This window comes from Myotis myotis, unplaced genomic scaffold, assembly GCF_014108235.1.
Source record: "Myotis myotis isolate mMyoMyo1 unplaced genomic scaffold, mMyoMyo1.p scaffold_m19_p_31, whole genome shotgun sequence".
In the NCBI taxonomy this organism is placed as follows: domain Eukaryota; kingdom Metazoa; phylum Chordata; class Mammalia; order Chiroptera; family Vespertilionidae; genus Myotis; species Myotis myotis.
The window spans coordinates 1917619-1932339 of NW_023416337.1; the positions used below are offsets into that span (position 1 = coordinate 1917619).

The window sequence follows — 14721 nt, forward strand, 5'->3', positions numbered from 1 at the left end:
AGGAGAAGCTGACAGTTCCCGCCCTGTCTCCCTGTTACAGGTTTTGGAGACTCAAAACCAGTCATCACAGTGGGTGACCTGTAAAAAGTGAGTTCCGTTTTATTTTTAAAACAGACAGCAACTGCCAATCCTGGTAACTTACAGAGGCAGACCTGCCTTACCTTTCCCTTGTGACCCTTACATCGCCTCCCACTGCTTCCAGACATCTGCTTTCTGTGCCACTTCAAGTGATTCTTAACACTGTCATTTAACTTGATACCTGAGGCACACTACAGAATAGCAAAACGCAAATAAGGCTGCTTTGGTTACAACTGGACAACAGGAAAGGAATGTGCTGTGCACGAAATGAATAATCTGTTTCTTAAAATACCAAGTCACTGGTTTTTTTAAAAAAAAAAAAAAAAAGAAAAGAAAACAAAAATGAGAGTAAGAGAAACTAATATCAATCCGAAGTCATAAAAAGGAAATTAAAGTACTCAGAATCAAAATAGCTGATTAATTTGATTCCACACTTAAAATTTGGACATAGAAAGCAATAAAGCAAATTTCAATGAAAAAACATCAAGTTGAAGTAAATAAAATATTCTTGTAACAGTAATTCTCCAGTTTACTTTGGGTAGCTGCTCTGTGAAGTTAATTTCATTCTACCTCCTCGGAAGCAGCAGCTCACACACTTAGTGATACTCGCTGAAGGCCCCGGGGTCTCAAACTCTGGGAACGAGACAGTCAGTCGCTATAGTTGCACATTTTATATATATAAGAGTATAACACTTTGAATTACTTTTTGTACAAATTATGAGATTAAGTTGAGGTTCTTTTCTTTTCTTTTCTTTTTTATTTGCCTATGGATATCCAACTTTTCTAACACGGTATTTGTCAAATATCCACTGGCCATATCTGCATGGGTCTATTTGGGATTCTGCCAGTTCCACTGATGAATGGGTCTATCCTTCCACCAATACCACCTGCAGGTAATAAATTCTCTTCATTTTCCTTCATCTGACAATGTCCTTCTTTCACCTTCATTCCTAAAGGACATTTTCTCCTAATACAGAATCTGGGTTGACAGTTTTCTTTCAGCACCTTAGAAATGTCATTACACTTACTGACATTGTTTCTGATGAGGAATCTAGTCATTCAGATCATTATTTCCCTATTAATATTGTGTTACTTTCCTCTGACTTTCAAGAATTTTGGGGCGGAGTAGGGGGTCTTTAGTTTTAAGCAGTTTGATTATGATGTGTCTGGTTATGGCTTTCTTTGTGCTCATCTTGTTTGGGTTCACTTAGCTTCTTAAATCCTTGTTTGTCTTTCATCAAATTTGTGAAGTCTTCAGCCATTATTTCTTCAAACATTTTTTCATGAACCACACTCTCTCCTTTCCTTCTCAGGCTCTTGTGACAAATGTTAAACATTTCAAGACTGTCTCATAGGTCCCTGAGGTTCAGTTCATTTACTCACAATCTCATTTGTTTCTGTTCAGACTGATTAATTCCTATTGTCCCCTCGTAAAGTTAACTCACGTTCTTCTGTCATCTCTATTCTGCAATTCAGTCCATTCAGTTTGTTTTTATTTTCCAGTCCTAAAATTTCTATTAGTGGTACTTTATCCTTTATTTCTTCTTTGAAACTTTCTGTATTTCCATTTGTTCATGTGGCATACGACCTAAAATTAGCCTGGCTGGTGTGGCTGTGTTTGAGTGTCTTCCCATGTACCAGGAGGTCACGGTTCAATTCCCAGTCAGGGCACATGCCTGGGTTATGGGCTTGATCCCCAGGAGGGGGCATGCAGGAGGCAGCCACTCGATGTTTCTCATCATTGATGTTCCTATCTCTCTTTCCCTCTCCCTTCTTCTGTCTCTGAAATCAATAAAAACATTTCTTTTAAAAAAAGACCTAAAATTAAGTCCCAATATTATGCGCTGCCTAATATCTCAGGAAACCAGGTGAACCACAAATCACCTGACCACAAGTCTCCCTCCCCTGCTTGCTCTCCCCTGTCAACATACCCTCCAGGCTAACAGCCCTCCTTATGGAGGAGACCAAGCACATTCCTGCCACCATGGAATTATTCAGACAAGCCAATCACATCCTTCCCTCTTCTCACTGCCAAGCCTGCCACCCACAGCCTGTATTTTCACTGTTCCTGAGCATAGCCTCTGTGTGGGCCTGCGGGGCTTGTGCTGTCATGCTCCCCTGAGTACACATGACTAAGGAACTGCTAACAACATCTATCAAGGGTCAGGTGTCAGGGGCCTGGCCATCTAGGAAAGGAATCCCTCCCCAGCAAGGTGCAGAGAGGGAGCTATTGGAACAGCTCACCTTTACTTCTTGGAGCATTTTTGTAATAACTGCTTTAAAATCTTTCTCAAATAGTTCTAACATCTGCCATCTTGGACTGTGGGGAGGCATGCGACAGGAGTTGGCTGAAGGCGGCAGCCCCTGCCTTGACTTTTCCAAACAAGTATGAGCCCCCAGGTGTCTAGTGGAATCTTTATGCTTAGTCTTCAGACGTCCTTGCTTAAAGGACACTGCAGACGCATGTGTCTTCTCAAGGATGCTTACCCTGCTGATAGTATCTAATAATTTTAGTTCAAGCTGTTGTTACAATAAAAGCCTAAGGAGGCAGGCAAATGGGCCTGTTTAGTTCCTATGGCCAAGCAGTCCCTTAGCCCGCTCTTTCACAGAAACATGTGTCAGAGTAGTCATGCATCCGTCGCTCAGGGTCTGCTGGTCAGTCCCAGCACTGGACAGCATCTGTTGATCCTCTTCTCCCATGCAAGTGGAGATTTGAGGGTACTTCATATGCTGAGAAATTCTGGCCTGGAGATTTGGGGGTACTTCATATGCTGAGTAATTCTGGCCTGGAGATTTTGTTTTAGCACTGAATCAACTTGGTTGTGTTCCGACTGCACATTCCAACCAGCCTTCTGTGGACCATGGTTTCAGTGTTCGTTGTTTTGAGGCCTTTGGCCGGTTCAGACCTGGGCAGTGGTCCATCTCTTGTTTCAAATTCGCAAATGTTTGGTGTGCTGTTTAGCATCAGAACACACACTCAGCCAGGAGTGAGTCCCGTCCACAAGTGACTTTATGGGTTCCCTTCCTGAGCTCCTCACTCTTCACCATCTCCGTGGTACTTGCTGGTCCCAGGGGCTCCCTGTGTCTCTGGCCCTCAGCCTAACACACTGGGCATATTTACCTTGCTGTGCTCTGCACTCCAACAGCCACACCCATGCCCACGCCCAAAAGGTGGATGGACAGGGAAGCATGGAGACTGGCCCCCACCCTCCTGAGACAAAGCTCCTCTGAGCACAGAAGGTCCTCCTCCCTCAGAACTTCAGGTGTTTGGATGCTGGCTGCTACTGCTGTCGCTAAAAGGAAATCCATTTCCCAGTTTGCGGAGCCTGAACTAGAGAGACTCTTCTGGAGGAGTTCCCTCTGTCTGTGCCAATTTCTGTTTTTTTAGACCAGGCCAGTGGACGACAGAAAGAAAAAGAAATTCCACATTTGTATTTTCAGCCCAGACTACTCTCCTAACGTCCACATTTGCACAACCATCAACCTGATTGATTCTGCACTTGATGTGGATTTTTAATCAAGCACGTCCGAGCAATATTCCTCACTATCTCTTCCTAACCTCCTCTGTGCACTACTCTCCACCATCAGCCCAAGGGAGCTTCTCAGCTGCCCCAGCCTGCAGCCTCGGGCTCTGTCTCCACGTCCTTCCCTCTCTTATGCTCCTCATTCAGTCTATCAGGAGATTCTCCAACCACACCGGGCGCCTCCCATCACTGCCCCAGGCCAGGCCCAGCACAGCCACTGGAACTCCAGCCACAGGCTCCTGGCAGGAAGGCACTCCTGCCACTAGCCTGGAGCTACTGACTGGCATGGTGACCAGACAAATCTTTACAAGCCTAAGATCTTACTGCATCTCTGCTGACATGCTGCTGTGGGTCCTTTTCATTGAGGTAGAGCTGCCATCCCTGCGGGCTCGGACTCCATTCCTATCACTCTCCGCCTCTGCCTGTCACGGCCGCAGTGGGGGACAAATGAGTGTCCCAGGCTGTGCCTTCTCAGCCCTCTGCCCAGGTGCACCTTTGTCTCAAATGCTCCCTCCTGCCTGTCTGACAGCTTCCTCATTCCTACCAGCCTCGTCTCAACTCCAATGTGACCCCCTCAGGAGGCTCCCCTGACCACCTACTTTCAAGTGAAGAGCCCGCCCCTCACCAGACCCCTGGCCCTTCCACCGCGATTCACACGTATTATGTGCATGTCCACTGCTCCGAGCGGGTCAGCTGCGTGGCGGCAGACCTTCCCGTGTTTGTTCACGGCTGCATGCCGGCGTCTACACCAGTGCAGGCTCAACATTTGCGAGTTGAGTGAAGAAATATGCCTGGAGCTCAGTGTGTTACCAAAGGGACCCGCAGGAGGCGAGGAAGCTGGAGCCGTGCGGGGACCCACGCACAGGCCTTGGGAACAGGGCTGGCGGCTAACGGAAGCCAGTTCCTCAGACGCACGCTCCCAGGTGAACTGCCTACACACGTCCATGCCAACACCTGCCCATGACGGGGTGGCTATGCTACCCACACATGGCTAACCTCTCCTACCAGACTCCAGAGGGGCAATTCCAAGAAAGCGCTGTTGCATTACATATAGGTAATACCGAGTGGGCAAGGAGGCTTACAGTTGTTCGTATGGAAAATAACACAATAATCACTAAACAAGAATAAACTCTGTTTTCATACTCACAACTGTAAACCTACTTTTACCCACATTGTGTGTTTCCTCCACAGCAACTAACAAAATGCCTGTCAACAGGGGGCACCAACAGCAAGCTCCCAGCCCCTCATCCACAAAGCAGAGCAGTGGTCCTGAGCTGCTCTCAGCGCCCCGAACAGAGCGCACAGGAGGCCCCGCTCACAGCCTGCGCAAGGCCGTGCAGGCCTCTCCTCTCCTCCCAGGAGCCAGTGCACTCAGCCCTGCACGGAAGGGCTCTGCTATTTGTGGAGTCAACTTCACCCTCTCAGGATAACGGTGAGTCACTGCCCAGGAGATTCCAAAGAATAAGTTCAGACTCTGATGTCAAGCCGAAGAGGATTTCAATAAAGGCTGCAAACAAAACTTTCCAAAATGACGACTGTGTTCAGGGCAACACACACACAGGATTTAAAAGTCCATCATTACCTCAGACACCCCCTAAAATAGAGTTCCAGACGCCAGCCCAGACTCCACCTTGCTCAGCTCAGCCTTGCTCAGCTCAGCGAGGCCCCAGTCCCCCGTCCCCGCCCCCCTACACCCGCCCCCGACCTCCGCCCCGAGAGAAGAGCACAGACAAACCAGGACTCTGGTTCTGGTCCCGTGAAACCCGAGTGCTCCCATCTTCTTCTTTTCCTTTTTGAGGAACGGTCGATGCCAATAACCATCACTGAAGATGCTTTTCCTGAAAAGTTTCCAAGAAGAGAATGCTAAAACTGGACCCCTGGTGAGTCAGACCTTAACGCAGTGATCAAAGTCATCGTCACCCAAACTGGACAACCTGATGTTCAGCGCTATCCAATAAAATGAAAATAAAACATAGTGTGGTCCATTCAGAATTCTTGGCAAAGATTTTTAGCCTAAACATGAAGAAATAACTGTCAAATTCACAATATGCAATCCTCAGTAAGATAATTTGCCTGAGCCCTAACCGGTTTGGCTCAGTGGATAGAGCGTCGGCCTGCGGACTGAAGGGTCCCAGGTTCGATTCCGGTCAAGGGCATGTACCTTGGTTGCGGGCACATCCCCAGTGGGAGGTGTGCAGGAGGCAGCTGATCGATGTTTCTAACTCTCTATCCCTCTCCCTTCCTCTCTGTAAAAAATCAATAAAATACATATATATTTTAAAAGATAATTTGCCTGATTTTTTAAAATTAGTTATAAAAAAACAAAGAGATGGATGACTTGTCTAAATTTCAAAAAAGAAAAGTTCTAACCAAATGCGATGTGTAACATTTAATGAGATTCTGAATTAGAAAAACAAAACAACTGTAAACTACATTTTGAAACCCCTGGGGACACCTGAATATTAATGTTATCATTGTTCAGTATGATAATAGTGTTTGGTTATATAACAGTCCTTTCTTATTCTTAGGAAAGGCAGGCTGCAACACTTCAAGTTCACCTTGTTATTTTGAAACGGCTCAGCAAGGAAAGATGGGTGTGCATCTGTGAGGGAGAATGGAGAGCTGGAGACACATGTGGCAGGAGGCTGTGGGAGGGAAGATCTTAATGAGGCGAGATAAAAAGGTGCATTTCAGTGCTTTTCAAATCTCCTACAGTTTAAATATTTCCAGAATAAGAAGCTGAAGAGAAAAGAGCACTGGAAATGCTAGACACTGTGTCCACTGTGGTGCATACCCAAGCAAAAAGCCTCAATAGTCCCCCTGGTCTCCAAGCCTCCAGTAGAAGAGGCAAGAAACCATGGTTAGGAATGAGGGAACTTGCCACCAATTTGTGCGCAAACAAAAAAGTTTCTAAACTGTTAAATAAAAAAGCTCATAATCCTCTGGACTTGTTTTATTTGATTCTTATAGACAGGCTAAAGGGTGGTATTCTTTGAGGAGTTATTTTTAAAAGGGGATTTTATTTTAACTACTGAAGGAGAAGAAGACAGGAAGTTGAGCTGTTTTTTTAAATGTGAAAATACTGGAGAACAGAGTAGGGGCTATGTTTTACAAAATCCCCAATATAATTCCGAATACTATAGGGAGGTCCTAGAGTAACAATTATTTTTAAATTGGCTAATGCTTTAAATCATTAGCATTGTATTTGTATAATATTTGTCTACAATCAAATATATATATACTAGAGGCCCGGTGCACAAAAATTTGTGCACTCGGGGGGGAGGGGGGAGTCACTCAGCCCGGCCTGTGCCCTCTCACAGTCTGGGACCCCTCGGGAGATAACGACCTGCTGGCTTAGGCCTGCTCCCGGGTGGCAGAGGGCAGGCCTAATCCCTAGGTGCAGCCCCTGGTCGGGCTCAGAGCAGGGCCAATTGGGGAGTTGGGGCGCCGCCCCCTGTCATGCACAGAGCAGAGCAGATTGGGAGGTTGCGATGCCACCCTCAGTCACGCTCACAGTAGGGCTGATTGGGTGGTTGGGGCACCGCCCCCTGTCACACTCAAGGCAGGGTCGATGGGGAGGTTGCGGCGCCACCCCCTGTCATGCACAAAGCAGGGCCAATCAGGGGGTTGGGGCGCTGCCCCCTGTCACGCACAGAGCAGGGCCCATCAGAGGGTTGGGGAGCTCCCCCCTGTCACGCACAGAGCAGGGCCCATCAGGGGGTTGGGGCACCGCACCCTGTCACACACAGAGCCGCAGGGCGATCAGGGGGTTGGGGAGCTCCCCCCTATCAGGCACAGAGCAGGGCCGATCAGGCGGTTGGGGCACTTTCCCCTGTCAGGAACAGAGCAGGGCCAATAGGGAGGTTGTGGCCCCGCCCCCTGTCACACACAGAGCAGCAAGGCGATCAGGGGATTTGGGCGCTGCCCCCTGTCACGCTGGTCCTGGTCCCGGGAGGCATATTACCCTTTTACTATATAGAATAGAGGCCTGTTGCACGGGTGGGGCTGGCTGGTTTGACCTGAAGGGTGTCCTGGATCAGGGTGGGGGTCCCCACTGGGGTGCCTGGCCAGCCTAGATGAGGGGATGATGGCTGTTTGCAGCTGGTCAAACACCCTTCAGGGTGGGTGTCCCCACTGGGGTGCCTGGCCAGTCTGGGTGAGGGGCTGAGGGCTGTTTTCAGGCTGGGACTGAAGCTCCCAACCGCTCCTTTTTTCTTTTTTTCTTTTTTATTCTGGGCCAGCTTTAGCTCTGAGGCTTGGCTCCAGCTCTGAGGCCTCAGCTGCTGAAAGTAGGTATCTGGTTTGTTTCGGTTCTATAATCGAAACTCTGTATCAACTCCAGCTCTGAGATCCCGGCTCGCTGAAAGCAGGTTTCTGGGGTTTTGTTTAGTTTATATATTTGTTACAATGTTCAAACTGCAGGCTCAGAGGCCGGCAAGGCAGGCGGGGAACTTTGGAGTCCTCCGTCACTGAAGCAAGCAAGCCTCATGTTCAGTTTAAGCTGCCTGGCCATCTTGGCTGGCAGTTAATTTGCATATCGCCCTGATTAGCCAATGGGAAGGGTAGCGGTCGTATGCCAATCACCATGTTTCTCTTTTATTAGATAGGATTTCCTATCTAATAATAGGCTGGCGTGGCTCAGTGGTTGAGCATTGACCTATAGACCAGGAGGTCACAGTTCGGTTCCCAGTCAGGACACATGCCCAGGCTACGGACTTGACCCCCAGTGTGGGGCGTGCAGGAGGCAGCAGATCAATGATTCTCTCTCATCACTACTGATGTTTCCCTTTCTCTCTCCTCCTCTCCCTTCCTCTCTGAAATCAATAAAAATAAATTTAAAAAATTTTTAAATAACAGTATTCATGAGAATACACAGTCCAAATTCAATCAAATTTATAAAAAGTGTGTTCTGATGAATGGCTCCACTACTGAGGAGGACCCTAAAGAACTTAAGCACATTGGGAAGAACATGCCGATTTCCAGACCTCGCATAGCTAGCTCATAACAGATGAAAGGAGCCCCAGCCAATCTGCCACAGTGATTAGAGTGTCAGCCCACGGACTGAAGGGTTGGTTAAGGTCAAGGGCGCACAGGCTCGATTCAGGCCCTGGTCAGGGCGCATGCGAGAGGCAACCAGTCGATGTGACTCTCTCGCATCAATATTTCTCTCTCTCCCCCTCTGTTCCATTCTCTCTAAAAACATCAATGGAAAAAAATCCTTGGGTGAGGAGTAACAAAAAAACAAACAAACAAAGATGAAAGGAGCTAAAACTATCACCCTCATTTCTGTAGTACAATCAATTAAGCTTTTTTCATCTAACCAAACCCAATAGTACTCTTGCACAACTGTTCCACCTTCCAGTGGTTTTAAAACAAAACATTTCACATTCAGAACCTGGTAAATATCCAAATGACCAAGTTCATCTTTCTCCCACCCCCTATCTCTGCCATATACTAAGCCCCCGTCCAAAAAAATTTACTTAAGCTACTGTATTACTAAAAATTACTGTATTAGTTTCCCACAGCTGCTACAGCAAATTATCACAAACTTGGTGGCTTAAAAAATGGAAATGTAATTCTCACAGTTTTGCAGGCTAGAGTCTAGAACCCAGATGTTGGCAGGCCTGATTCCTGCTGGAGTGCTGAGGAAGAGCCCCCTGGCTTCTGGTGACACCAGCACCCTTGGCCTTTCTTGACTTGTAAATGCATCTCCCAGTCTCTGCCTTTGTCCTCATGTGGTGTTCTCTCTGTTTCTCCTCTTTTGTCTGAGTGTCCTCTTTCTATAAGACACTTGTCATTGGATTTAAGCTTCATTCAGATAATCCAGGATGATCTCATTTTAATATCCTTAACCTAATAACATCTACACCAACTTTTTTCCCAAATAAGGTCATATTCCCAGATTTTACAATGACATGTCTTTGGGAGCGGGGGATCATCACTCTCTTCCTAGGATTAGTTTTATCCTCATCCTATATAATAAAAGCCTAATATTCAAATTGTCCCCTGGGCAGTCGTTCAACTGAGAGACCAGGAGTTCGACCACTCGCTATGACTTGTGCTGACCACCAAGGAGCAACATGGAACATGGCAGGCATCAGCGACGCAGCACTGGCAGCGGGCAGCAGTGGAGGCACTGCCGCCCCGATGGGCCCTGATGAGAGCTGGACTGCAGTGGGATGGTGGAGCAGGTGAGTGGGGGTGCCAGGCCAAGGTGGGTGCAGGTGGGGGCCCGATCACCCCACTGATTGTCCCGCAGATGGCGACCAGTGGCGGCGGCAGGGGGCGGGGCAGCCACCAGCTCCCAGGTGCTGAGGGAGCCAGGCGGGGGGCCCAGCCCTGATCAATCACCCTGTAGGTGGGATGGTGGAACAGGTTAGGGGGCAGCACCAGGCCAAGGTGGGGTGCCAGGCGGGGCTGTGGAGCTACGAGGCTGAGGGCATGAGCTGGGGCTGCAAGGCTGGGGGCACAAACTGGGGCCCAATCTCTGCAGGCCATCCTGAGGGACCCCACCCACGAACGAATTCATGCACTGGACCTCTAGTCACTAATAAATACTTAAATCTTAAAAGAATTTATGAAACATCATGCCTTCTTTCTAAACCTTGTTTTTATTTCACATATTAGTTATCTGGTAATTCTTTTCAATTATATATATTCTTATAAATCCTTTTTTTGTTTTAATTAATCACTGTAAAAATCTTGGTATGATAGATATTAAATGTTTTTACCTACAAGAATAGCATTTGTGGGAAGAAACCAAGATGGCGGCATAGGTAAACACCAAAATTGCTGCCTCCTACAACAACTTCAAAAATACAACAAAAAGACAAAACGGACATCATCCAGAACTACAGGAAGGCTGGCTGAGTGGAAATTCTACAACTAGAAGGAAAGAGAAAAGCACACTGAGAGTCAGGAGCTGCGGGAGTAAAGTGCAAAGGTACGAAGGCTCGAGCGTGCGCGGAAAGGGGCTGGTACCTGAGGACGCGGCTGTCTTTTTGAATCGGGAGGGAGTCACAAGCTCCCCGACTGCTCTGAATTCCAGTTCCGGGAAGTCTATGGGGACCCAGGACTCATACGGGGAGAAACTGGACTGTCTGGCAGCGGGCAGAACTCAGAACTCCAGGGTGGCTTTCCCTCAGAGGAGCTTGCAGCAATTAAACTACCGGGACACTGAGACGCGTGGCCCCTTAGGGCAGGGCTGAGGATCTGCCATAGCTGCTTGCTCCGCCCTGTTGATTCCTTGAGACCCCGCCCCACCCAGGCTGCGGCAGAGGCTTTTGCATATGAATGCCCTGGCCCTTTGCAACCTGAAAATTACCTAACAAATTACAGCTGGGCCAGACGGACGCAGAACTTCCAAGAGAAGGCCCAAGGCCCCACAGCAGCTTGCATTGTTTCACAGCTGGGCCTCATCTGGGCACCTCCAAACTCCAAAAAATGAAGGGGAATCTGCAGATCTTTCCGTAGCTCCTGCTGGGTAACCTCAGGCAGAGACTAAATTAGCACCTCCTTAGATCCAAGAGCCAGTGTACCCAGTGGTCAGAGTGGGACCATCCAGATTACAACTCCTCAGATCCATAAGGGACACACTCAGGGGGCAGACTCAGTGAGCACCAAAGCCCCACTGAAGCAAGTCTTGCCCCAGAAGGGTGTCTTCAGCACAGAAGTTCTCCCACTGCAGACACAGCTGATTCTCACTGCCAATTGGCCTGGAGGTCAATTCCTCCCAGTGATACCTACAACAATCAAGGCATAACTACAATAAGACTGTGCACAAAGCCCACAAGGGGGTGCACCAAGAAGTGTCCACCTCAGGTAACTGGGGAGGCTGAGCCACTGGGCCCTATAGGACACCTAGCACACAAAACCACTCTACCATACAGGGAAGCATAAAAAAATGCAGAGACAAAGAAACAGGTCACAAATGACAGAAATGGAGGAAAGCAAACTACTGGATATAGAGTTCAAAACCACGTTTATAAGGTTTTTCAAGAATTTTATGGAAACCGCCGATAAATTTAGTGAGATCCTGGAGGATATGAAAAAAGACCAACTAGAAATTAAGCATACACTGACTGAAATAAAGAATAATATACAGAGATCCAACAGCAGACAAGAGGTTCCCAAGAATCAAGTCAAAGATTTGAAATACGAAGAAACAAAAACTACCCAAACGAAGAAGCAAAAAGAAAAAAGAATCCAAAAATATGAAGATAGTGTAAGGAGCCTCTGGGACAACTTCAAGCGTACCAACATCAGAATTATAGGGGTGCCAGAAGAAGAGAGGGGGCAAGATATTGAAAACCTATTTGAAGAAATAATGACAGAAAACTTCCCCTACCTGGTGAAAGAAATAGACTTACAAGTCCAGGAAGCGCAGAGAACCCCAAACAAAAGGAATCCAAAGAGGACCACACCAAGACACATCATAATTAAAATGCCAAGAGCAAAAGATAAAGAGAGAATCTTAAAAGCAGCAAGAGAAAAAAAGTCAGTTACCTACAAGGGAGTACCCATATGACTGTCAGCTGATTTCTCAACAGAAACCATGCAGGCCAGAAGAGAGTGGCAAGAAATACTCAAAGTGATGAATAGCAAGAACCTACAACCAAGATTACTTTATCCAGCAAAGCTATCATTCAGAATTGAAGGTCAGATAAAGAGCTTCACAGATAAGAAAACGCTAAAGGAGTTCATCACCACCAATCCAGCAATATATGAAATGCTGAAAGGTATTCTTTAAGAAGAGGAAGAAGTTAAAGGAACTCTTACCATTTGCCACAGCATGAATAGAACTGGAGAGCATTATGCTAAGTCAAATAAGCCAGTCAGAGAAGGATAAATACCACATGATCTCAATCATTTGTGGAATATAATGAACAACATAAACTGATGAACAAGGACTGATCCAGAGACGGAGAGGCATTGATTGGACTGTTGGGCCTTGGAGGGAAGGTAGGGGAGGGTGGAGGTAAGGGGGAAAGATCAACCAAAGGACTTATATGCAAGCATATAGGCCTAACCAATGGACACGGACAACGGGGGGGTGAGGGCATGAGCGGGGGGGTGAGGGGGGGTAGGGGATAACGTGGGGGTAAGGACACATATGTAATATCTTAATCAACAAAAAATATATTAAAAAGAAAAGAATAGCATTTGTATGGATTACTGAAGTAGAAACCTTAGTGGGCTACACACATTGATCTGGGCAGTCTTCAGTCTCAATGAGTTATGTTTTAATTTCTACCTATACAACCTATACACCCTAATCAGGATAAATACTCTTATAATGATATGGCTAATCATACAATTTTAACCTATTTAGGTATAACATGCCTGAAGTGTTCAATACTGGCATTAATTTCTTACATTATTACTATGATTTCATCATATACTAGTAAGATATCAATGTGCACATCATCAAATGAAGTCTACTTTTTAAATTAACAACTTTACAAAATGTGAATATCTCCAAATTCTCTGCATCAGACAAAGAAACAAACATTTCAGACTTAGATTTCACTATCAACGCTAGGAAACTGCTTCCCCCATGAGGCTCCCACAAGCAGCAGCTGTCCTTTCTGCAGCAACAGAACCAGCACGCCGCTGCCCACCCCCCAAGCTCTGTCCTGGCAGAGCCACCAGAAACCTGGCGCGTGGCTTTCTGATCTTCCAAGAATAATGTGACGGCCAATCATTTGAAACTGAAGAAACCGTTTGGAAAAGCCTGGAGAGAGCACAGGACAGACACAGCGCCACCCGCCCCCCCACAGAGCAGAGAGTGCAGAGCCACGACGGCGTTAGACTCTCCCCCAGAATGAGGCCTTTCAGGAACGACCTTTGGGCCTTAGGCCCTTTTTTAAGAATAAATCAAGATGGGCGGGAACAATTCATACCTCCACCGGGAATAATTGCCAACTTTGTCTCAACCAGGCCCATTTTGGCAGAGGAAGCTGAAAAGGAAGGAATAAAATTAAGTAACATCCATATAATCATATTCATTGATGATGACTTTAAAAAGTCAATAAACATGCTTTAAATACAGTAATCCCCTTTACCCACAATTTCTCTGCCCATAGTTTCAGTTACCTGAAGACAAATGCTGTCCGAAAATATTAAATGGGATTGTGCAGAAATAAACAATTCCTCAGTTTTAAAATGGCATTTGTGCTGACGAGTGTGAGAACTCTCCATCCTGCTGCGCCCACCTGGGCTGTGACTCCTCCCGCTGCGCAGTGTCTCAGGCCGCCCATGTGCCTGCTCATCAGTCGCTCAGCAGCCAGGAGGCCCTCAGAGTGAGTGCTCAAGGCACCCCCTTCTTTGAGAGCTTGTTTGGAGGTTCTAGCAGGGGAGCGCAGCTACTCGTATACCCTTGACCGAAGACCGGTCCTCTCCTGGGGGGGGGGGAGGTCGTCCTCTTCCACCGAGCGCGCAGCTTCGGGAGGGATGCACATGGATCGGTGAGGGAGGAGGGGGACACCCGCCTAGCCAGCCAGATCAGCCGAATCAACCCTGGCGATCAATGGAGTGACAGATGTCGCAGCCAGATTGCCCTCACATCCGACACCCCCTTCTTTTACATAGAAACAGCCCAAGTGCGGGAGTAGTGATGCTCGCAATGTGGAATGCTGGAGAAGCCACAGTGCTTCCTTTCAGTGAGGAGTGTGTGTAAAGGGAAAACCATGGTATGACACAGGGCTCAGTACCACCCAAGCTTCCAGGCCTTCCCTGGGGTCTTGGAATGTAGATCCCTGGAATAAGGGAGAACAACTGTATTCTGTTTACTAATTAAATGTGTCACGAGTCCTTTTATCACTTCAGAAGGCATTTGGTTATGAAAATAAGTAACACTCTAAACTATATACAGGGTAGGGCAAAAGCAGTTTTACAACTGTATGTGAAACAGTTTATTCTGATATTATTATTTCTTTATTATGTTGCTTTCCATACGAACAACTGTAAAGCTACTTTTGCCCCACACTGTACATTAAGAGACTCGAGCATTCTCTGCTAGAAGCTGCTTGGCAGAGAGTAATTTTTGAGGCCGAAAGACCAAGGTGGTAGCTATTGGTACACAATGTGGCCTGACGCTGCCGAGCCATCTGAAGGCGTG

The 14721-nt window shown here is 47.1% G+C and overlaps 1 protein-coding gene across 11 annotated transcripts in view; it reads right to left on the reverse strand.

The window, feature by feature from the left end:
- AUH (AU RNA binding methylglutaconyl-CoA hydratase) overlaps positions 1–14721 on the reverse strand; it is a 176369-nt gene that overhangs the window by 95137 nt on the left and 66511 nt on the right. For 8 of the 11 annotated variants that reach the window (XM_036302413.1, XM_036302412.1, XM_036302415.1 and 5 more), the window contains one exon: positions 13505–13561. The exons of 1 other annotated variant lie outside the window; for it this stretch is intronic. In XM_036302413.1, coding sequence (XP_036158306.1) covers positions 13505–13561 — 57 coding nt within the window. Of the gene's footprint in view, positions 1–5337; positions 5441–13504; positions 13562–14721 lie in introns of all 11 variants that reach the window. 2 more of the 11 variants (XR_004966653.1, XR_004966654.1) reach the window with 1 other exon arrangement.